Consider the following 25598-nt stretch of genomic DNA (forward strand, 5'->3'; position numbering starts at 1 on the left):
ACATCAATCTATGGCTCATGCACATGGCATCCAAAGCGGGTGGAGCTTCCACAGGAGCAGCCATCACACTGGTAACTGCAAGATCTGATGCCACTCACTCCTTTCAGCCTGCTCCAGGCCCTTCTGGTTCGGGGGAGGGGGGTCAACAAGTCCAGAAGTTCAACAAGTCTGCTTGTTCCTTCTCAGACTGCAAATTTCAACATGTCTCTTCCCTATGTGAGCAGAGTCATTCAGCCCTTAAATATCCTAAGAAGGAACCCAGTGGGCCCAGGGATCCAGGGGTGGACACCATGAGGCCTTGGCTTCGGCAGCACAACAATGCCGATGTTGCCTTGCTGTTAGAACGTGGTTTGGGGGAGGGTTTTGTGATTCATTATCAAGGGGCAATACAAAATGTTGGGGTGCATAATGCATCTTCGGTGGAGCATCTTAGGTCTATAGTTTGGGCTAAGTTGAAAAAGGAGATCTCTTTGGGTTGTATAATTGGCCCTTTCATTACATGGCCATTCCCATTTATGCTCTCCCCTTTGGCAGTCATTCCCAAGAAGAAGCCCGGAAAATTTTGGTTAATCCACTTGTCTTCTCCAGTGGGTAGGTTCGTGAATGATGGCATTCCACATGACTTCTGTACAGGTTGATACACATCTTTTGACTGTGCCCATCACCTCAATCAAAGTGGGACCTGGAGCAAGACTAGTTAAAGTAGACATCAAATAAGCTTTTCGTCTGCTGCCGGTTCATCCTGAATCTTATCCGTTAATGGGGTTTTGTTTTGATGGCAGTTGCTTTGACAAATGTTTGTCCTTAGGCTGTTCTCTCTCTTGTGCTTATTTTGAGATGTTTAGCACATTCCTCCATTGGGTGACTGCTCGGCAGGTGGAACTGGACTCTGGTGGGCTTGCTGGTGCTGATGAATTTCAGATGCTGATAGATTTGGGCAGTTGGCTGGGGAGTTTGGGGTTTCTTTAGCGGCTGAGAAGATGGAGGGACTGACAACCACCCTCACCTTTTTAGAGATCGAGCTGGACTCGGTCACCATGGTGATTCGTCTCACAGCTAGCAAGTTCCAGTAGTTGTTATACTTGACCAGTAAGTCATGAGTGTGAAGAAGGTGACCCTATGAGTGGTCCAATCCTTACTGTGTTCCTTGGATTTTGCTTGCCGAGTATCTTCCAATGGGCCAAGCCTTGTCTTGGCGCCTAGTGCATGCCTAAGAGGAGAGATTGGAGATGCCGGAACATATATGGCAGCTGGTAGCGGTGCCGCCTGAGAGATGTTGCGATATTCTGTGGCCCCCTTCAATATGGTCCCATTACCGAGTAGGTTTTGATACTGTGGTGGCTTTTCTGCAGGGCATGGGTTGGATGCGTAAGCTTGTAGCAAATGCATTGTTGGCTGAATACATAGTGGCATGCAATTGTATGGGTACTTCCAGAAAGACTGTGGCCACTCAACTGGCTGGTTTCACTGTTTTCTGCAAGGCCCTTGGTTGGGTCAACCCATCCTCAGGGGTTTTGGTGTATAAGATGCTGGCTGCCATGGGTAGGATCAGACCAGAATGGCTGGATGGCAGATGGCCTTATCATCCACAACCTGTTAGTGCAGTTGCTACATGTTTTGGCTTCCCTGGTCTTCTCTCCCTTCAAGGAGAGGTTATTTAAAGCAGCCTTTTCACTGGCATTCTTTGGACCCTCCAGGTGGGCAAATTGCTTGTTCGTCCTTTGGGCATGGCCAGTTATGGTAGTTTACTGCTTGGAGCACATTCAGCTGACTGGGAATACTTTATGTATACGAGTGGCTCACTCCAAAATGGATCAATTGGGCAAGGGTCAGTCCATCCTATTGAAATGGGTGCCTAGCAGTGTCACTTCTCCGGTGTCTTTGTTATGAGCTTACTTGGAGGTTTGGCGTCCTGTAGGTTCCATTTTGCTGAACCACAGTAATGTGTCTCCTCTCACTTGATATCAGTTCTTGGCTGTGCTACAAAAGTCCTTATGGCAATGTGGGGAGAAACCTTCTAGATTTGGAACTTATTCCTTCCAAATTGGGGGGGCAACAAGTGCGAATGTGGCAGGTCTTCCAGATAGAGGCATTCAAAGCTTGTGGAGATGTCTTCAGTGGCTTAACGAGCTTACATTCGATAAGAGGGTGTGGGATGGGGTGGGGGGAATTGGGGATGGGTGTCAGGAGTAGGGTGTCAGTGGTATTGTGGGGGTGTTTGGGGTACACTTCCTGGTTCTTTACAACTGAGCCTGTTGTTCTTGGTTTGTTTGCATGAGCTCTACTAACAGCCTTGATTCTCCTTTGTCTTCTTGTTCAGTGGCTTTTGCTGTGCATTTGCAGATGCTGAGTCATACTCAGGGAGCGGATGTCATTGGGTTGGGTGACCCGGAAATGGGTAATGGAGGTACATGCCACCCCTAGGTCATAGCTGACATGGCAGGGTCAGAGGGATGTAATTTGGTTACTTATGGCACATATTGTGGTAGCTTGGGAATTATAATCTACTGCAATGTTAAGCAAAGTTCTTTTCCAATAAACAGAGCTACGGCCTGTTTTTTTTTCCATCAGAAAGAGTTGGTGTTTTGTTTCTCAGCATGCTCATAATTAAATGAAGAATATGTTATTCATGGCCGGGTAAGAAGTTGGAAGATGGGGGGTAGAGGGGAGGGGAGTGGGGTGGGGTGGGGGAGAGATCAACCGGGCCTTTTCAGATTCAGATGTTAGGAAAATCCCAAGAGCTGTCTTGACAGGTGACTTTAATATAGGGCAGGAAGGCCTGCGTTGGTCGCCTGTGGAAATTTGCTCAGAGGGCAAAGGAAGATAGAGGGTGGACTAGCCAGCAGGAAATGAAGCCTGAGTGGTGGCTGGCTTCCCGCCATAAAAGTTTAAATTGATTAGCCCAAGGGCTACAAGGTTCTGAGAGGGGGGTATTTAAGCTGGGACCTCCAAAGCTCAGGGCTTTCCTGTTCCTCTGAGGCGGTTTTTCCCTCCCTCCTGCCCCCATAATGGCTCTGGTTTTCTAAACTCAATGGGACTCATGGATGTCGCAGCGGCGGAGATCCGAAGCTATCGAGCACTGGGGCTCATCTGGCAATGAGCAGCTGGCTGGCAGCTAGGTCAAGGAGCAGATGTCATTGGGTCAGGTGACCTGGAAAGGGACATGGAGGTACATGCCACCTTCCAGCTTCTAGCTGACATGGTGGGGTCAGGGGGCTGTAATTTGGTTACGAATGGCACCTATGGTGGTAGCTCAGGAGTTATATTCTACTATAATGTTATGCAAAGTCGGTTTCCAATAAACAGAGCTGTGGCCTGTTTTTTTTCCATCAGAAAGAGTTGGTGTTTTGTTTCTCAGCATGCTCATAATTAAATGAAGAATATGTTATTCATGGGCAGGTTGATGAAAGGTAGAGGACAGGGATGGTGTTGGGTATGAAACTGGAAGACGGGGAGTACAGGGGAAGGGGGGAATTAACCATGCCCTTCCAGATCCAGATGTTATGGGGTGCAGTGTGGTGGAGGAGGGGGGCTGCAAAAGGACCTGCCTTTTCCCACCACTCTCACATCATCAGGAGGCGTTCCTGTACCCTGACATTATTTAATCATCTGTTACACCAACACGTGCTGTTTAAGGCAACCACATCAAACAATCACAAACTCTTGCTATAGCTATGAGTTTCTTTTATCTGTTTTAACAGGATGAAAAAAAAAAACTGCTGAAACAAACAATGCCAGCCTGGAATTTAGCAGCTGAATGATTTTGAATTTTAAAACACGTATCCTGCATTTAAAAAAAGCTTACAGCAGGTTAATAGTGTGGAACTGGAAGGATTAAGCCCTCCAAAGGTAAAAAGTAAAGGAAATGAAATGTTATCATAACTTTGTAAAACTCGATTGGTAACAAAGATAGTAAACCTTCAGATTCTGTGGAGACACAGGAAAGGTATAAACCTGCGTTTGGTCCGCTATTTTACTTATAGGCAATGGCTATCTTATGCTGATTAATCATTATGACTCATCATTATAGGATGGGAGCAGCGGATATACCCCAAGTTCAGAATGCGTAGTATCGGTCCCTAAAAGTTTAAAAGTTCACTCCATTCAATGATTTATTCAAAATAATTTTTACCCTAAAAAGATGCCCATATAAACCGCCAAACTTTTCGACCTTACACTAAAGCAAGGAAGTCCAAGTAGCATCTCTGCAAAAGCATTATTGTGGGGATTTGATTACGTTTTGAGAAAGGCCTTTTCTGTTATGCTGGAGTGATGGCTGCAAAAAAGGAAAGCATTTGTTAACCCCAGTTAATGCTAGAGTGGGACTAACTAATATGCTCTATCTGAGAAATCTCTAGGAAACACCTTTGTCCATTTAGTAGCTTTTAGAAAGGAAGGATAAAGGCACTATTTGCAGCCCTGCATGAGATAACAATTAATTTAACATTAAAGTTATCACCCTCCATTCTTTGGGCTCGGCTGAGTCTCTCATAGCCCTGTTTTTGAGGGTGCCCTGAACACTCTGTTTTCCTGGGAAACTTTGGCAACTCCACAAATGAAATTTAAAAAAACAAAGATCTGTGCCTCCTTGCCAGACTTTCTTAGTAGTCTGATTCCTTTATGTAATTGTTAACTTCACATTTTTAATCGATTTATTGTGTTTTACTGTCTTTAACAACTAGCCAGCCTAACAGAGCACATTAAAATATTTGTATGCCTTTGCTAATAAAACCACAGTGACAAAAATGTTGTATTACTCTTAGACAAAAGTTACCTTTTTTTTTTAATAAAAGAAGGTGTGCAGTGCCTAAAAATAAAGTTAATTAAATGGATTTCTTTTCAATTGACAGTCTCTGTTTGTGGCTGAAAGAATCTGTTGCAAATGTGTTTGATGTTTAAGGTCTGGTGTAAAACTGTCCTTAAATCTCAATCTGCAATCAGGCAACACGGGATATTATTTTACAGAAGCATCTATTACTCTTGCTGACAAATTTGCTATTCTGCCAAGAAAGTTTTAACAACAGCGTGTACTTGATGTTATCCCAGGAAAGCCTGGCCCTACCCCTTTTCGCTCTGAGCCTTCAGGTAAAAGGGAAAAAATCTTTTAAGATTTTGTTGCCTTTTCGAGGGTTAAAAAACATCAGAAGACAAGCTTGTGTCGCCTTGGCCAATCAGATCTCGGCCCTGCCAGCTATAATATAGCTCTAAAGGCAGACTCGTCTCACAAGCGTCTCTAGCCTTGCTACAATTTAAAGCAGATCTTTTCTTTTTATTCTCTCTTCATTGCTATCTCACCACCAAACTCCGATGTGTTCCGTTATCAACAACCAAAAGCCCTTCATTTCAGCACCTGTCTTGCTAGGGATCGGTGGATAGTAAAGGAAACAGAAATCACAGACAAGGGCATAGAAAAGAGAGAGAGAGGAGATCCAGGGAGGCTGACAGAGAGCTTTCAAGTAACTGAATTCAATGGACGAAATGCTGCTGTTGACCAGAATTCTGTTGGTGGGTTCCATCTGCGCTCTTTTGGTCCCCTCTGGGCTGACTTGTGGACCGGGTAGGGGCATTGGAAAAAGAAGACACCCCAAAAAATTGACCCCTTTAGCCTATAAGCAGTTTATTCCCAATGTGGCAGAGAAGACCCTAGGGGCCAGTGGAAGATACGAAGGGAAGATCACAAGAAACTCCGAGAGATTTAAAGAACTAACCCCAAATTACAATCCTGACATTATTTTTAAGGATGAAGAGAACACTGGAGCTGACAGACTGATGACACAGGTAGAGGCAAAATAAATACATTTTCTGTATTTTTAATCTGTGTAAGTGACCATACATTAAGCATGTGTGGTAATATCCGCGGAAGACCCAAACTCATTGATGAGATGATTTATCAATTTAAAATGCTTAGCATCAAAAGTTTGCAGAGGGTTTTGCTGTCTTAATGTGTAAGGTGCTTACAGTTCTAAATGTGCCATGGCATTTCATATAACTTGCTTAGCGATTTCTGTTTGCATTTATTCTCAAGGTTGAACTTTGATCAGATAGGATGTATTAGCTAAGGAGACCCCAGTGTAGAGGGCCCACCAGGCCATTCATTGGGGTATAACAAACATAGTCCCTGCTTGAAACAGCCCTCTTACTTTTTCCCTTCATTATACTCATTGCAAGCAAATTCTAAATTCAGCAGACAGATAAGCTACGCCCACCAGAGGCAGCTAAATCTCAATTGACAATTTTTCTTCGATTTCTGTATTATACAGCTTTTATTGCAATTCCAGCATTTGTAATTGTGTCCATCAGATTGTGAATATATTTCTTTAAGGATGCTCTGTATCAAACCTCTGGTACCTCCGTCTGGGAGGGACATGCAACTTCTCAGCATTACATCATCGCTGTTTAATTCAGATTGCCCATGATTTACAACTGCTTGCACATTTAATACATGCAGGAAAGGTACATGGAACTGTGATATGTAATGAAAAACATATCTTCACATTGAGATCTATTTCTGCCTATTGTGACTTACAGTTTTAGAGTTTCTGCAACTGCATGATATCTAGCTAACGTCTCATCCATATAGTAACTCCAATAGGTCAGTGGAATATTTGGTATATATAGAATATTTAAACGCTGCCTTGGTGTTGTGGGTTATCTTGCACAATATAGAAAACTCCCTTGGATTCTTTCTAGCTTTTCCCATTTTGCTCCACGACAGGTTGCTTGTGGGATCTGAGAGCAGCCACCTTAAATGGTGCTCTTACCTTGGAGCTGAATATTGAGGCACGCACTTCTGCTAAGACTGAAGTACGAGCCTCAATTAAATATTCACAGGCCACAGAATGACAGTCTTTAGTTACTTCTCCAAACAATTCCAGAGCTTTGAGCTTTTTCCCTCAACAGGAATAAAAAGAATGGAAGGTAAGTGCTTCCTGCGCGGTTCCACCAGAGCCAGCAGAGGAGAGGGTGACAGGGACAGAGAGAGCCTCTTAGGTCATCGTTTCTATGAAAGCTGCGAGAAGTTGCATTGCTCGCATTTTCAGCTCCACTTGTCAATCACAACAGCTGTAGCTTCCTTTTTTCTGACAATATGACACATGATAATTCTAGGATCCCCGAGAAAAGACGACATGATCTTATCATACTTACGAGAGATTCATTATTTATTTATTTTATTTATTATGTAAACCTTTCAATTTAAAAAACATGTGTAGTGCTGGATGGGATGAAGAAGCCTCTCAATGTGCTTCTTTTTTTCTATAATGTGCTACGTCCATATAAAAGAAGGGAAGAACTGACTGCTCATGCTTGAGAGCAGAGTCTCCCACACGGTTTGTCACTCTTTCCTGCATTAACTGGCAGTATTTGAACTTCTGACCTACCAGCTTCCCTCAGACGAACGAAACAAAACCAGATACTTTCCCTTCAGAGACTATTGTCAATTTTTGGCACTAAAGCACCTGCATAACGTGTGTGACAATCCTGGAAATCAGTTAATACAGAGCACCTTTTTAAGAGGGAAGCCGCGGGAGAGGAAATCATTTATGGTGTCATTTGAGTTCTTGGGGACTGCCTGATGTTAAAAGCCATGCAAAGTGGTCACTGGCATTTATTTTTTCTATTGATGTAGCAATCTCTTGTTCTGCTAAATTCTTGGCATGTGTCGGGACCCGCCTCAAAACTCTATCAACAATGTAAAGATCTTCACTGAATTGAACTGTTAAACTTTCAAAATATTTGTTGAATGCGTTAGCTTACTAGTTAATATTAACTTAAGAGGGAAAAACAAAGAGGAGGCGGCAGTTAGGGCCATACCTTTGCAGGTGACATCCTTGTTTCTTGTACGCCTGGCTGCAGCTATTGGCTGAAAGTGCAGCCACTGGAGAAGCAGTTAGAAGAGCCAGTATATTAAAGTCGCATTTCTATGCAAATATAGAGTAATAATCTTACCCTACCTACCTATAACCGATCCCTGATGTGAGGAATTTAGAGATCAGCTTGGCATTTAAAAAAAAACTCACCAGGCTGTTTACATTGACAGGTACCTGTTAAGTGTTTCCTTCAAGCAGCTCATTTGTGAAGAGATTAGGGAGCTGGCAGTGAAGGCTTGTTCAACAACTTTGCTTCCACACAAAGCGATAGCCGGGGCAGCCCTGCTGGGCTTTCACGGTGGCTGAACAGAATTGGGCTTGATTTGTGGCACACGACTAAATAGTCAGGGCTTCAGGGCTTTTGACTCTTACAATCCAACTGAGGGGAAGTCCTTTAATAAGTCTCCTTTTCTCTTCGACATATCAAGGGCCCTCCCCCCCCCAAAAAAAAAAAAAGGAAAAGAAATTATTGGCTTAATTAAGAGAATGAGTTTACTCCGGCATTGTGTCTCTTCCCTTGTATTGTTGCTGATCAGAGCCTGTTGGTCTATTGTGTATATATTAGCAGTATGGTAAAGAAAATTCACCCCCAACCCCTCCTTTTTCCCCTATAACTAAGTGAAGGAAAATATACTTTATGGAAAACTGGCAAAAATGTAAGAGAAAGAGGTATAGTACAGCAAATGGAAGCATGCCCCCCAGACTCTCCCCCCATTACATCAGTTCCATCTAACAATTATGAATGGAATTCACAGCTAATTAGGGTACCCCCCCTCCAGAAAAATACTCATATCTTTATGCTTACCCTTAAACAAGAACTCAGAAAACTAGAAAGAACATGGCTCAAAACTGACAATGAGGAAGATAAAAGAAACTGGAAACAAAAAATGAAAAACTACAAAAACCTGATAAAAGAAAAGCATTATAAACATTACGCTCAGAAAATAGGAGCAGTCCAAACAAATAGCAGAGAATTGTTCAAACTAGTGAACAGATTAACAGATACTTCACAGGTCCTAAAAAATCACAATGAACAGATACTTTCGGTCAACTCCTTTGTCATCTACTTCAGCAAAAAAATCACAGACTTAAGAACCACTATACCTACTCCCTCATCCGATTTCGAACTCCACTTCAGACCGCAGGAAAGGGAGTCCACTGCCAATATGATCTGGAACTAATTCAAGCCCCCTAATTGGAACCAATTTCTCACCTTATTCAATAAATACACCAAATCGAACTGCCTATTAGACGAATGCCCATCTAAGATCATGCAAGTTGCAGTACCAGAATTTAAAAAGGACCTATTTAACTGGACTACATCCACTCTTAAAAGTGGAACATACCATGAGCACATGGGACACATTATGATCACACCCATTCCCAAAGACCAGAAGAACTCTATCACATTGGTGTCCAACTTTAGACCCATAGCGAATACCCCCTTGTTTACCAACTTGCTGGAAGGGCTGGTCAACCTGGAACTAGTAAACCACCTAGATAAATTCAATCTCCTCAATGAACATCAATCGGGTTTTAGAAAAGGATACAGCACCGAGACAGTCCTAGGCTCTATCCTCAACCACCTATACGACCTCTTCAGTAAAGGTACCAGCGCCCTGATCTAACAATTAGACTTTAGTAGTGCCTTTGACCTAGTGGACCATGAAATAATGCTGAATTGCTTAGACGCAATGGGTCTCTCGGGAAGAGTTTGGACCTGGTTCCAAGGCTTTTTAACTAAACGATCTTATCAAGTGATCTATGATGGGAACTACTCTAACTCTTGGAAAAGCCCCTCGGGAGTTCCTCAGGGTTCCCCTCTATCTCCAACCTTGTTTAATATCTATATCTCTTCCCTAGGCCACCTACTACAAAAGCTAAACCTAACTTACTATATATACGCTGATGACATCTCTATTTTAATTCCAGTGACTAACGTGACCAATGCCACCTCAAAACACATCTCCCACATCATGACTGAAATTGAACAATGGACTATCAATTTCAAACTGAAACTCAACTCAGAAAAGATGAAAATTTTCTTGGCAAGCCCTAAGGACAAAATCATCACAACATCAATACATCTAAACGGTCACGATCACCTAATAACTAAAACTATAAAAATACTAGGAGTCACCCTAGATACCCATCTGACCTTGATCGAACACACAAACTCGGTGACAAAAAAGTGCTTCTCCACACTTTGGAAATTAAAAACCATAAAAAAATACTTCGACCCCGTATCTTTCAGACTTCTGGTACAGTCGCTGATTCTATCCACCCTGGACTACTGTAACATCATTTATGTGGGTATACCTAAAAAAAAACGTAAGAAAATTAAAAATAGTTCAAAACATAGCTGTCCGCCTAATATTCAGTCCCTTCTACAAATTGCTGCATTGGTTACCAATTGAGGCTCGAATATTATTCAAATTCTCTTGCTTTTGCTATAAACTGGTGTGGGGAATGGCCCCCAACTATCTACTACCTCATTTCGAACTTTACTTCCCCACAAGGATAACCAGAAATCACAACCTCTTTGCCTACCCGAAGATTACAGGCTGCAGATACCGAACCTTTCTAGAGAGAACATTCAAGTTTCAAGCTGGTAGGCAGCAAACTTGGGTAGGCTACTTCATTGATGGCGCCAGGTTGACATATGGTGCTTTTCGGAAAAAATTAAAGACCACTCTGTTCAACAAATTTATTTCATAGCCAGTCTTCCTCCCCCCTTTCAAAGCTACCACTCATCATACTGAATCCACTTTTTCCCCATTCACGGTACTCTGTATTTTGTGGTGACAGGTTAATCGTGTGCCAGACGCCAGCGCGCTGACAATCCAGCTCCAACAATTCGGTGGAAGACAGAAGCGCGTGGGGGAAAAAATAATTTTTAAAGAGCTCCGAATGGGGGTTTGGGGTGGCAACCCCACCACACTTTATTGGTTAGTGTTCGCGCTGCCGTTGCGGGGGGGGTGTTGGGGGTGAAACCCCCCACATTATAGAGAAAACTGAACTTTTCCCCAAAAAATCAGAAAAAGTTCCGTTTTTGCTATAATGGAGGTTTCCAACTCCCCTAACCCCCCTCCAACAGCAGCGCGAACACTTTCCAATAAAGTGGGGGGGGGGGTTGGCACCCCAAACCCCCCCATCGGAGCTCTTTAAAAATTACTTTTTTCCCCGCGCGCTTCTGTCTTGCGCCGAATTGTCGGCGCTGGATTGTCAGCCCGCTGACATCTTGCGCTCCACTGTCTATAAACCGTATTTCATATTCTGACTGCTCAATGTCTTCTTCTCCATTTGTATTCTGTTATTCGCTGGTTTTCCAACATTTTCATTGTAACATGTTAAAACTATATTGCAACCTATGTATATCTTTCTTCTAACTAATTTGCACCATATAATCACAGGCCGCTCTGTGACCTCTTCTTTATCTGTATGTTGTAAGTCGCTGATTGTACAGCTATTCTTCACTGTGAACCGCCTAGAAGTCGCAAGATTATGGCAGTACAGAAAAAATAAAGTTATTATTATTATTATTATATATGAACAGAGATACTTTAATCTTTCCAGGACTGTAAAATGCATAGTTCAAGTTTCCTGATAAGAAGTCCAGTAATGCAGAAAGAATCATGCCCAGTTTCTCCCACCTGAGGGAAGTAAAAATATATTTTGTTATGTGGCTCACTGGTTGAGCTGCTGCCTCTGCAAACAGAGGCTGTGAGATTAAATCCCGGTGCTGCTCCTTGTGACCATGGGCAAGTCACTTAATCCTCCAGTGCCCACCACTTTGACCGTCAGCTTTGAAATGCCAAAGCAACAAAAAGGTGGTATAGAAGACCCCATTCCCTTTCCTATATGTTGGGATGAGTTGTCCTATGCATCCTACCTGAAGAATTCCAACAAAGGTTAGCAGAGAAGACACCTGCTTAATTTGTCTGTTGTGGCCTAAATTTAGGTAATTGGTCTTCTGGTTGCCACATCATTCCTCCTTGAAATATGTTTAATATACAGGTAGTCATCGACTTACGACCTATCCAACATTGTAAGTGAGAACACTTACAATGACCTATGCAACATTGTAAGTGAGAACACTTTACCAGATAGTATGACGCAGGACCTACTTCTATTGGAACACTGGTCCTCAACTTGGCAGCTAAACTTTAATGCTAGAAAATGTAAGGTCATGCACCTCGGCAGCAGGAATCCATGCAAAACTTATACACTTAATGGTGAAACCTTAGTTAGGACCAAGGCGGAACGTGATTTGGGGGTGATCATTAGCGAAGACATGAAGACTGCCAATCAAGTGGAGAAGGCTTCTTCAAAGGCAAGACAAATGATGGGTTGTATCCGAAGAAGCTTTATCAGCCGGAAGCGCGAAGTTATTATGCCGTTGTACAGATCCATGGTGAGGCCTCATCTGGAATATTGTGTACAATTCTGGAGGCCACATTACCAAAAAGATGTACTGAGAGTTGAGTCGGTTCAGAGAATGGCCACCAGGATGGTCTCGGGACTCAAAGACCTCCCGTATGAGGGAAGGCTGAATAAATTGCAGCTATACTCACTCGAAGAACGTAGAGAGAGAGGAGACATGATAGAGACATTTAAATATATCACCGGCCGTATTGAGGTGGAGGATGATATCTTCTTTTTTAAAGGTCCCATGGCCACAAGAGGACATCCGCTGAAAATCAGGGGTGGGAAATTTCATGGTGACACCAGGAAGTTCTTCTTCACCGAAAGAGTGGTCGATCGTTGGAATGAACTTCCGCTTCAGGTGATTCAGGCCAGCAGCGTGCCAGATTTTAAAAGGAAATGGGATACACATGTGGGATCTCTAGGGAGGTAATAAAATGTAGAGGGGATACACATGTGGTATCTCTAGGGGGGTAAATTCAGGGGGTGGGGTTGTTAAAGTGGGCAGACTAGATGGGCTATAGCCCTTTTCTGCCGTCATCTTCTATGTTTCTATCCAAGTTATGACTGTTCAACCTTATGACGCGACTTCTGCTTTCTGAAATCTTGCTAAGTGGCGTGATAATATATGCAGGAGTGTTGTCCCACGTGAGTTTGTGCCTTGTTGTTTTGGCGATTTCATTCAGTAAAAATGATAACGAAGAGGAAATTGCCTCTGTCCACTCCTCAGCCTTCCAAAAAGGAAAGAAAGGCCATAGATCTGGACACCAAAATGATGATAATAAAACAGTATGAAGGAGGAAAGAAAGTGAATGCGATCGCATGTGATATAAAGTTATCACACTCTACTGTGTTGACTATTAGAAAGGATAAAAATAGAATTTGTGAAGCTGTGAAAGGTTTTGCACCTTTGCGGTCAACAGTGATTACGAAGCAACGTACTGGGCCCATCCATGAAATGGAGAAATTGTTAAACATTTGGATGGAAGATCAGATTCAAAAGCGGACACCCTTAAGACTCTTTACAGTACAGTCAAAGGCTAGAAGTCTGTTTGGGACTTTAAAGGAACGCACTGGAGAAGACTACAGTCAAGAATTTGTGGCAAGTACTGGTTGGTTTCAGAGGTTTAAAAATAGATTCCAGTTGCATAATGTTCGGGTGACTGGAGAAGCAGCGAGTGCGATTGAGGAAGGAGCTAAAAAGTTTGTTGATAGTTTAGAAGAAATAATCAAGGTGGAGGGTTACCTGGCAGAGCAAATTTTTAATATGGATGAAACAGGGTTATATTGGAAGCAGATGCCAGGATGCACTTACATCCACAAAGAAGCCAAAAGCATACCAGGATTTAAAGCACACAAGGATAGACTCACTCTACTGCTTGGAGGGAATATCAATGGGTTCAAGCTGAAGCCCTTATTAATTTACCATTCTGACAATCCACGTGCATTTAAGAATGTGAACAAGCACACTTTGCCAGTTTATTTTAGATCAAGCCGTAATGCCTGGATGAACCAGGCTTTATTTGAGGATTGGTACAGTAATTGTTTTATTCCTCAAGTGCGTGAGTACTGCTTGGAGAAAGTTCAAAATTTTACTGTTGCTTGATAATGCGCCTGGACATCCACATCACTTAGCTGATCTCTATCCCAATGTGAAAGTGTTATATTTGCCCCCGAACACTACACCACTTATTCAACCGATGGACCAAGGGGCGATCGCTACTTTGAAGGCAAACTATCTCAGAATCACTTTCGCCCAAGCCATAGCTGCTATAGATGCCGACCCTGAACTATCACTACGTGACTATTGGAAACAGTATAACATTCTTAAGTGTATAAAAAATCTTGCTACTGCTTGGGACTCAGTGACGGAAAATTGTATGAATGGTGTATGGAAGAAGTGTGTTAAGCACTATGTGAATACCTTTGCTGGATTTAACAGTGAACAAGAACTTGATGAGATTCGTGAAGAAATAGTGAAACTGTCAAAAGACCTTTCATTGGAATGTGAAATGGAAGATGTTGAGGAGTTGCTAGAATGGGAATCGGGGGAACTTACGAATGAAGAGCTGATAGAATTAGAAGAAGAAAGAGTGGCAGAAGAAAAAATAAGAGAATTAGAGAAAGACCAAGAGGATGAGGCACCACAACGAATGTTCACCACAAAGGGATTGTCAGAAGGTTTATCTCTACTGAATAAACTCCTCGCCCATTTTGAAGACATGGACCCAAACATTGAACAATTTGTGAGGATTGAACGGATGGCACGCGACACATTTCGTTCTTATTGCAAAATTTATGAAGAGAGAAAAAAGCAAATAATTCAGCTGAAGCTCACTATGTTTATGAAAAGAGCAACTCCACCCATCACCGGGTCCGCAGCCTCGCCTGATGAAGGAGATATCGACAATCCGCAGCCAAGCACCAGTGGTGCCATGACTTAAATGTACTTTACTGTACTTTCTTATTTTTGTCTGTTTTTCCACAATTGTATTGTTTGACTTAGAAAGAAAGAAAATGTTGTTAACAGATTGCTTTAAGATGATTAAAATGATTAAAATATCATTACCCAGTCTAATATTCTTGCCTTAATTTAACATAGGCCGACTTACATCCTGATCCACTTACAACTTAGCAGTCGGAACCAATTGTGGTCGTTCGTCGACGACTACCTATATTCCTAATGAGGGTGAGTGGTCCTTTGTTCAGGCCTAAATTTTGCTTAAAAAAAATCCACAGGATTTTCCGTTTTGTAAAGATTACCTATTATTGTCTAAAAGGTAACAGATAACTCTGAACTTTCTAATTCCAAGGGGAATGTGAAATTAATTTGTACTAATCTTAGGTTACTGTAATGCAGAATTATCTGTATAACAGTAATAGAAAGTTCAGAACAACCAATAAAGGATTGTGGTAGTCAAGATATTTGTTGCTACTCCTTGTGCTAGTTAAAATTATAACTGACTTGGCTTTAAAATAGTCATCAAAGGCAAGGGGGGTTCTATTGCTTGCATTTTTCAAAGCTTTTTGGGTGACACATAAGCTGCAGTGATTTAATGTTTTTTTAGCTCTTTTAAGAATGTGTAAAAACATTTTGAAACTGGGTGAATGAATCTTGCCATGCTCAGTGCAAATACCTGCTATCCTGAGAGCTCTAGTGAGTGATTTGCCAAGCAAAAGGCTTCTTGCAGTAGATAAAGGCAGTTTGGATGTATTGAGAACCTTTTCAACACAGAATTAATGTGAAAAGATCCAGAGATGTTCCGGTGTATACCTTTGTCTCAGATTTAGAGATTCTGACAGTGTGCTTTTCTTTCAGAAATTTTATCCTACTTATAAGTCTTCAATGCACCAACCAAAACAAGCTTTAAAGAATCCTTTCTCCCCACCCCTTAACCAGCCTCTAAGCTTGAAAACAATTTTGACTTTTAAGATAAGAAAATAAGAATTGCCATACTGGGACAGACCAAAGGTCTATCAAGCACAGCATCCTGTTTCCAACAGTGGCCAACCCAGGTCCAAAGCACATAGCTAGATATCAAGTAGCAAACATTATATGCTGCTTATCCTAGGAATAAGCAGTGGATTTCCCCAAGCCATCTAAATAATGGCCTATGGACTTCTCTGTTAGGAAATTATCCAAACCTTTTTTAAACCCCGCTAAGCTAACTGATTTCTTTTTTTTTCCCCAAATCTTTTTTTTTTTTTTTTTTAATTATTTATTTATAAATTTCAAATTTACAATCAAGATAAATCTTGTACAGAAAGTGATTACATCAAATGAACGAAAAAATAGACCTCATAAATTTACATAGAAAAAAATTTTTTTGTATAATCTCTCAAGTCCACAATTATGATCCATGATGTATATTAAACAGAACTAAAAGAAACTTATTCATTAAAGATAAGCTGTACATGGTAACTGATATTCAGGCGTCTAATTTATTGAAGCCCTCATTCTTACCCCTTCTCCAGGCGGGACAAGGAGAGGAAGGCCGTTAGCTGGTTTGGCTCAAAGAAAACGTATTTCTGAGAATTGTAATAAACTATACACTTGCAAGGATGACGAAGATAAAAAGTTCCCCCTAAAGCCAAAACACCAGGTTTTAATAATAGAAACTCCTTTCTACGTCTTTGTGTATCTCTTGCCAAGTCTGGGAACATTTGTATTTTTAAATCAAGAAACTTTTTCTCTTTATTTTTAAAGAATAATCTCAGAAGCCAATTCTTATCCATCGTAATAGCCAAGGTCACAATCAATGTAGCAGGTATTGCAACTTCTTTATCAGATAATTCAAGCATAGCTGATACATCCATTGGTCCCTGAATTTTTTCTTCTTGAAGATCTTGAATTTTATTAGGTAGATAATAGACCTGGGTGAAAGGAGGCAATAAATCTTCCGATACTTCCAATATCTCCAACATATACCTTTTTAACATTTCTCTTGGAGTCACTGTCGAGATCCGTGGAAAATTAATCAGTCTTAAATTATTATTCCTGGAGAAATTTTCAAATGTCTCTATCTTTCTTCTTAAATTTATATTATCCTTAATTAAAGTGTCCTGAAGCAATTTGGAAGATTTAAGTTGATCTTTTATGCTTTGAATATCTAATTTGGATTCTCCCAAGTCTTGTTTTATCTGAAAAACTTCTTTCTCTTGAATTTTTATTTTTCCCTCTATTTGAAGATGATTAGTATTTACTGTCTTGCAGACACTCAATATAGTGAAACCCCAAGAAGTTACATTGGAGGCTTTGTGGGATCTGATTGCTAATCTAACCAAATCTTTATTCATTTTAAAAACCAACATCAAATGCAACATATTATCAAACAATTTACAAAATAAAGCAGCACTTAATTCCATCAATTCATATAATAAGTACATATCCCATCCCCCCACCCTTTCATACAGTATAAAGACAATAAAGAGTAATACAAATGACCAAGATAAGCAAATTACAATTGAAAAATAAATTAAGTACATATTTCCACCGACCCACCCTTCCTGGATGTGTATAATCAATGGGGAAAACTAGTAAACAAACTGTACAAAATTTTGTCAATGGGTCCCAACCCTCCTTGAATTTCTTATAATGTCCCAATTGTATCGCACTCATACATTCAAATTTATAAGTTTGGCACAAGGATTCCCACCAAAAACTATAGTTTAACCTGTCCCAATTTTTCAAATAAGCTGTATGGCAACTCCCATCATGATAAAAAGTAGTCTTGGCCCTCAATAACGTACAAAACAGCACTACATCATACATCAGTGCCAATGGAACTTCCAGTCAGTGGTGTACCAAGGGGGGGGGGAGTTCCACCCCAGGTGCAGGCTTAGGGGGGGTGCACAGCCAGTCAGGTCCAGAAAATTCAGCAGTGAATTTGAAACAGCTCCCTTTCTCCCTCCCTGCCCTTTACCTTCGTGGCTGCGAGTCTAAATTACCGTCTTACAGCAGCTAGAGTTGCGTGTGGATGCCGTAAAGATCATCTCTGACACAACCGGAAGTTGCCGGCTGCTGTACGAAGGCAGTTTAGACATCGCTGGCCACAGGGCAGGGACATTTGTCAGACCGGGCCTGTTGTCCAGGGGGGGGAGAAAGCGCCATGAAGGTAAAGGGCAGGGAGGGAGAAAGGAAAGGTGGGGTGGAGAGGAAAAGACGCTGAAGGGAAATGGGTAAAACAGAGGGGGGAGAATGATGCTGAAAGAACATGGGGAAGACAGAAGGGGGAGAAGGACGCTGAAAGCACATGGGGAAGACAGAGGGGGGGAGAAGGATGCTGAAAGCACATGGGGAAGACAGAGGGGGAGAAGGACGCTGAAAACACATGGGGAAGACAGGGGGGAGAAGGGCACTGAATGCACATAGGGAAGACAGAGGGGGGAGAAGGATGCTGAAAGCACATGGGGAAGACAGAGGGGGAGAAGGACACTGAATGCACATAGGGAAGACAGAGGGGGGAGAAGGATGCTGAAAGCACATGGGGAAGACAGAGGGGGAGAAGGATGCTGAAAGCACATGGGGAAGACAGAGGGGGAGAAGGATGCTGAAAGCACATGGGGAAGACAGAGGGGGAGAAGGACGCTGAAAGCACATGGGAAAGACAGAGGGGGAGAAGGACGCTGAAAGCACATGGGGAAGACAGAGGGGGGGAGAAGGATGCTGAAAGCACTTGGGGAAGACAGAGGGGGAAGAAGGATGCTGAAAGCACATGGGGAAGATAGAGGGGGAGAAGGACGCTGAAAGCACATGGGGAAGACAGGGGGGAAGGACGCTGAAACCACATGGGGAAGACAGAGGGGAGAAGGACGCTAAAAGCACATGGGGAAGACAGAGGGGGGAGAAGGACGCTGAAACCACATGGAGAAGACAGAGGGGGGAGAAGGACACTGAAAGGACATGGAGAAGACAGAGTGGGGAGGACGCTGGAAGGACATGGGGAAGAGAGAGTGGGGAGAAGACACTGGCAGGGAAGAAGACAGAGATCCCACCCTTCTATGGTGGGAGCAGAGGGAAGATGATGGGTGCCAGACAAATTTGGAAGGGGGGAGAAAGGGAGAGGCACAGTAACAGAGCAAATGGAAGACGCAGAGAGAAGAGAGACAGTGGATGGAAGGAATTGAATGAGAAGATGAGGAAAGCAGAAACCAGAAAAGACAAAGATACAAAAAGACAAAGATACAAAAATTTTCTATTTATTTATTGCTTTAGGAGACATGTATCACTGTTTCTGTGGTGTTGCATTGTATGCAGAGTCCAGCTTCTTGCTGGTTCAATTTAACCTTTGTTTATGTATTTCTATTTTATCCCCCCTTTTACAAAACTGTGGAGCGTTTTTTAGCATCAGACGTGGTGGTAGCAGCTCTGATGCTCAGAATTCTATGAGCATCAGAGCTGTTACCACCGTGGCTAAAATCCACACTACAGTTTTAGTAATAGGGGGAGGATTAGTTTGTGATGACATATTCCATATTAAGCGAATGTATTTTCTGTGTTCTGTGTGTTCGAAAGACATGGTTTTCTGTTAGGATTGACGGTGTAGGATTGATCTGTACTAGTCTGGTTTGTTTAGTTTTACAATGGGTGTATTGATGTTGTACTGTTCACTGCAGTATGTAAGATGCTGCCTTTTCCTAGGTACTCATGTGTGACGTGGGGCTTGTTACCAAAAATCATGTTTTTCGTACAGATGGGGTGTGCCAAAAAAATGATGGGCCCCAGGTGTCACATATGCTAGGTACGCCACTGCTTCCAGTATTCTATTAATTTGACCTCAAAGAGATCGCCAAAAGTTAAGTATCAAGGGATAAAAGAAGAGCAGATGATCCATTGTCCCTATATAGAGATGACAGTGCCAGCATCCATTTGACTTAGAGATATCTAATTTTTGTAATTGAACAGGGGTCCAAAAACTTCTATGCAACAGAAAAAAAACATGTTTGTCTTATAGATGCTGACACTGTATATCTCCTCCTCCAAGTCCAAATTCGCGACCATTGAGACACAGAAATCTGCTGCTTTATCTCAATACTCCAAATGTATTTAAGATTAGTTTTTGGTTTCTTATTCAAAAATTCAGATATTAATTTATACCACCTGGCTGCTTGATGCCCCAGCAAATCTTTCTGGAAGCACAGACCCGGCAGACTATACCCCTTATGAATAGCCTTCTTCAACTGCAACCACTTATATACTTGAGACTTTGCAATACGAAATGTTTGTTGCAGTCATGAAAAGTCAAACATCTTTCCATCTGATAACACATTATCTAGCGTACGTATGCCTGCCTGCAACCAATGCTTCCAGAGGATCGTAGACTCGCCAATTTGAATCTTGGAGTTCAACCATAAGGACTGACACGTGGATTTTTCTACTTGAATCTCTGTTAAGTTATTAATAAATTTTAAGGTGTTCCATGTGACAAATAAGATACTATTGTCCTTATAAATTCTGAGCAATTTGATATTCACCGTATGACATAATCTTAATTGAAACACCAGGCTCTTTAGTATAGATTCTAGAATGGAGGATATTCAACACAATCACTCAACAGTGAAAGTTTATTCCACTGTCTTTCCATACACCATTCCAAATAATTATTTTTCAATTTTTTGGGTCCTCAGCGGGCCACCACACACTCAAATATTTTTCATAGTGTGAGGCTTTATGCTCACATTCCTCATTGGACCACTATTTGCTTTCAATTTTTTATATAAATTACGTATTAATGTATGTATGCTAAAGGTACTTAGCTTGAAGTTTTGACGCTAGCCGGGAGGGTGACGGATGTTTCTACCCTCCCGGCTAGCGTCAAAACTTCAAGCTAAGTACCTTTAGCATACATACATTAATACGTAATTTATATAAAAAATTGAAAGCAAATAGTGGTCCAATGAGGAATGTGAGCATAAAGCCTCACACTATGAAAAATATTTGAGTGTGTGATAATCTTAATTGAGACATAAATTGCCATTCTAGAAATAACCAATCAGGGAGATGTTCCATGAGCTCAGGAAGGATCCAATGCATACCCTGACACAGTATATAGGCCTGATGGTACTTATAAAAATTTGGGAAATTTACCCCAACCACCGCAATTGGTTTTTGTAAAGATACTAAAGCAATTCTTGCAGTTTTACCCATCCAAATAAATTTAGTAAGGATACTATTTAATTTCTTATATAAGGGCCCCTGAAAATAAACTGGCAACATACCCATTTGGTAGCAAACTACAGGCAGAATCATCATCTTGACAGTTTGGACTCTCCACCACCAAGATAGATGTAAAGGGTTCCATTGCTCACACAATAGACCTTCAGCAATAGAGATTTTTCATTTACTCTCATTGTATCTTCCAGCGTTTTTTGAATCCAAATACCTAAATATTTTATCCCCTCTTCCTTCCAGAGGAAGAGGAATGAATCAAATACTCCTTTTGCGTAATGTACGGTTAACGGAAGAACCTCTGATTCACTCCAATTTATTTTATATCCAGAAAATTTCCCAAATCGGTCAATCAAATTTAGTATATGCAGAATGGTAGATTCAGGATTCTTCAAATGAAGCAAGATATCTGCATAAGCAGAGACCTTATATTCCCGACCCACATAAGGAATACTCTGTATCTCCTTTGCCTGTTGAATAGCCAATAACAAGGGTTCCAGAACAATATCAAAAAGGAAAGGGGATAATGGACACCCTTGCCTAACTCCCCTCTCCAGACGAAAACATTCTGAAAAAGTATTGTTAATATATAGTCTGACAAAAGGGGAATTATACAAGGTTTGAATCATTTGTATAAATCCGGACCCTATACCAAACCATTCCATTGCTTGATACATAAAAGTCCATTCTACACGATCAAAGGCCTTCTCTACATCCAAGGATACAGAGAAGGCCGGATCCTCCATGGCTTTTCATTAAATTTAACATATGAAAAGCCAGTCTGGTGTTATTTGTAGAATGTCTTTGAGCAACGAAACCCGTTTGGTGCATATTGATAATATAAGGGAGAGCCTTGGCCAAGCATAAAGCCAATGACTTAGCCAGAAGTTTTCCATCTACATTAATCAAAGAAATAGGCCTGTAATTTGAAACCAACATGGGATCTCTATTTGGCTTCAGTAAAATAATAGTTAAAAGATTCTGCCATAGTACCTGAAATGCAACCTTTAGTTAGTTGTACCTGATATGAATTTAAAAGATGAGGTAATAATGTAATTTGGAATTATTTGTAAAACTTCACAGTGAACCCATCACCACCTGGAGCGTATCCAACTCTAAGGGACTTCAACACTGTTTGAAGTTCTTTCAGTGATATAGGTGCCTCAAGATTTCCTTTTATATGCATGGGAATTTTTGGCCCCTTGAATAACTCTAAAAACTCTAAACCCTCAAGTTCTTTATCTGAATAAAGCTCAGAAGAATATAAAGCTTTATAATAGTTCAAAACTTGTTGTAAAATAATTCCAATTTGAGAATGAGTCTCACCCTACTTATCTTTAACCACCACAATCTTTACTTTTCTTTTTTTTTTGCTTTGAGTTAATTAGCCAATAATCTTCCCACTTTATTCAAGTTTGCATAATTCAGAGCCTGTTGAGAAAACAAATATTTCCTAGCCAGTTGAGAGGAAATCTCATTGTATTTATATTTAGCTTTTAAGAGGACCTGTAAAGTAATTGGTTCCCATTTCGAGGCCAATTGTGTGACTCCAAATCCTTAATATTTTGTTCCAAATTAGAAAATTCCATTTTAAGTTGTTTCCTAATGTGTGCCGAATACAAAATGATTTGCCCTCTCAAAGTAGCTTTAAAAGCATCCCACAATGTTTCTAAAGAGATTTCCTCTGAGGCATTGAGTTGAAAATACTCATTCATTTTTAATTGAAATTCCTCAAGAAAGTTTGAATCTGCAAGCAATGTATTATTGAATCTCCAAACAGGTCTACTACAATCTTATTCAGCAAATTTAAATTCAATCCAAACTCCAGCATGATCTGATAAAATAATTGGTTCTATGCTGGCTTTTGTAACCTGCTGAATTAAGTGATCTGAAACAAAAATATAATCTATTCTTGAAAATGATTTATGTACATGGGAGCAGAAAGAGAATTCCCGAGCATTAAAATGAAGAATCCGCCATATATCTTTCAAGCCACAGGACTGTACTAAATTATCTAAGCCCAATGATTTTATTAACCTACTGAGTAGTTTGTCCAACAAAGAATCCATAACAGCATTAAAGTCCCCAGCTACTATTAAATTAGAAGAAGCCATTGGCAGAATCAACTGTTAAAGAGTTTTGAAAAATTCAGCCTGATTTGAATTAGGGGCATAAATATTAAAAAGCATCAGAATATCTTTCCCTGAGCTCATGTGCACCTGAATCCATCTTCCCATAGGATCCGCTGAAATTACACTAAGGGCTCCTTTTACTAAGCTGCATTAGCAGCTTTAGTGCGTGTGACATTTCATCACTCGCTAACCCCCGCACTAGCCAAAAAAACTACCGCCTGCTCAAGAGAAAGCGGTAGCGGCTAGCATGGCCGGCGATTTAGCACGTGCTATTATGCACATTAAATCGCTAACGCAGCTTCATAAAAGGAGCCCTAAATGCAGCTGAGCATTTTCTATTTACTAGGATAGCCACCCCAGCATTCTTTCCCACTGCAGGAGTGAAAAAAATATGCTTGACCCACCCCCTGCCAACTTGGCCAATTCACTAGCAGATAAGTGAGTTTCCTGAATAAAATATATGTCTGCCTCCTGCTGTTTAAAAAAAAATTAGGGTTCCTTTTACTAAGGTGTACTAGTGTTTTTAGCGTGCGTTGAAGATTAGCGTGCGTATACCATGTGCTAAATGAAAAATACTAACGCAAGGTCTATGGAGTCGTAGCGTCTAGCACATAGAGCATTTTAGTGCACACTAAAACCGCTAGTGCACCTTAGTAAAAGGAGCCCTTAGTGTTTTTTTCCTCTTAATTGGATGATTCAGTCCATTGATGTTTAAGGAATACAATTTCATAGCCATTTTAACACATTAAAACATAATATTAAATAAACCTGAAGTTCCCCTTAAAAAAATAATGATTAATATTACCATACACATCCAGGACCCAAAATAGAAAATATCCCCATCCCCACCCCTACCCCTAACCCATCCCAACTTATAACATGACAGCTTGTATACAACTCTCTAGATCAGATGACACCCAACCCCCCTGCTCCCCAATTCTTTCCAAAAATTGATCCTCTATATACCCAATATTTAACAATCAATTTACCATGGACAATTTAATGCATCAAGAGCCTCAGAGTTAGTTACTTACTAGTTAATTACAAGATACTCTTATGATTACATAAGTACATAAATATACCTACATTCATATATCAAATCATAACTAAACCCATATAAATATCTACCAGATTTCATTAAATTCATAGAACAGAGATCATTTCATTATACACCCCTATTTTAAATGTTGAGAAATAAAATCCTCTAGCTGCTCTGGCTTCTTTAAGACTACAAAAAGATTACAATATCCAAGTCATATCAGTGAACCTTGCAGTTTCTCTATATATATTAAATCATAACTGAACCTATAAAAATACCTACCCCATACCATTTAAAAATTTATGAATCCAATCGTTACACCTCAGAACCATAGTAATAACAAATAAAATCAAATTAGTTTGTCATATTCAATGGAATTAAAAAAGCTATTAGATCATAAAGTTAATACTTTAAAAAGATTACAAACAGCTTGTGAAATCCAAATTAAGAAAAGGTAAGAAATATACATTCCACTCCTAACAGATATCTAAGTTATATAAAAAGTGCCTCTATTAAAGCTTTTAACGTACATAGCCCAAGGTTGGCAGAACAGCTAAAGGATATTAAAAATATTACTTAACTTCTGTCATTACACTAAACCTTATAGCAACGGACCCAGTAGTTACTCGTATAACTGTACTTCACTGTTCTTCAGTATCCAGGGTAACGGGGAAAATCGCTGTTCTCCTCATATTAATATTTAGGATCAACCCATAGGAGTTGCAGCATTGCCAGCCCAAAGTTCAGCAAATCTATTTCATTCAGACCAGTAAAGAGAATAATGAAACATGCAGGTGAAAATTTTTTCATCAGGGTGCTTCTGTTATCCAATGAAAGACAGATTCATAACAGTTCTATTCTCTGTCTTCATTTCATTTTTGTTTTATCAGGCTGCTTGTGACTCCATGCATCCAAGTTTCAAGTTTATTATAAGATTTGATAAATCGCCTATTCCATATTCTAAGCGATGTACATCTATAAGTTTACAAAGTTAGGGTATACATACAAATTAAAATAACTTAAAATTAAACAGGTTAAAATAACATAAAAGTACTTAACATAAAATCGCATGACTAGACAAAGGCAACAAGACTGATTAACATGTATGATCAAAAAGGGTAAAATTATGGGGAGAAATACAATTCAATATAAAAGAAACATTTAAGGTTAAAAACATTAGGAAACAGGGAGTAATTTAACATAAGATGTAAAAAAGAAAAAAATTCAATTAGTCACTAAATGCATCTTTGAAAAGGAATTCCTTAAGTTTACTCTTAAATTTATCTAGCATTTTTTCCTCTCTCAAATAAATTGGCAAAGCGTTCCAGGCTAGAGGGGCCATAACTGAAAAAATAGAGTGACGTCGTGTGCCAATAACTTTTAATGACGGAACAATTAATAAGTGTTGTTCAGTTGAACGTATTACTCTCGAAGTATTATAGGGAATTAAAAATTTATAAATAAAT

At 40.4% G+C, this 25598-nt stretch overlaps 1 protein-coding gene across 1 annotated transcript in view; it reads left to right on the top strand.

Moving 5' to 3' along the window:
- The first annotated feature begins 5238 nt into the window (after nt 1-5238).
- Nucleotides 5239-25598, top strand: part of LOC117354317 (sonic hedgehog protein-like) — a 69322-nt gene continuing 48962 nt past the window's right edge. The window contains exon 1 of the mRNA XM_033931616.1: nt 5239-5778. Within this exon, the coding sequence (XP_033787507.1) occupies nt 5470-5778 (309 nt within the window). The 5' untranslated portion in view covers nt 5239-5469. The remainder of the gene's footprint in view (nt 5779-25598) is intronic.

Source organism: Geotrypetes seraphini, chromosome 2, assembly GCF_902459505.1.
Source record: "Geotrypetes seraphini chromosome 2, aGeoSer1.1, whole genome shotgun sequence".
Lineage (NCBI taxonomy): Eukaryota > Metazoa > Chordata > Amphibia > Gymnophiona > Dermophiidae > Geotrypetes > Geotrypetes seraphini.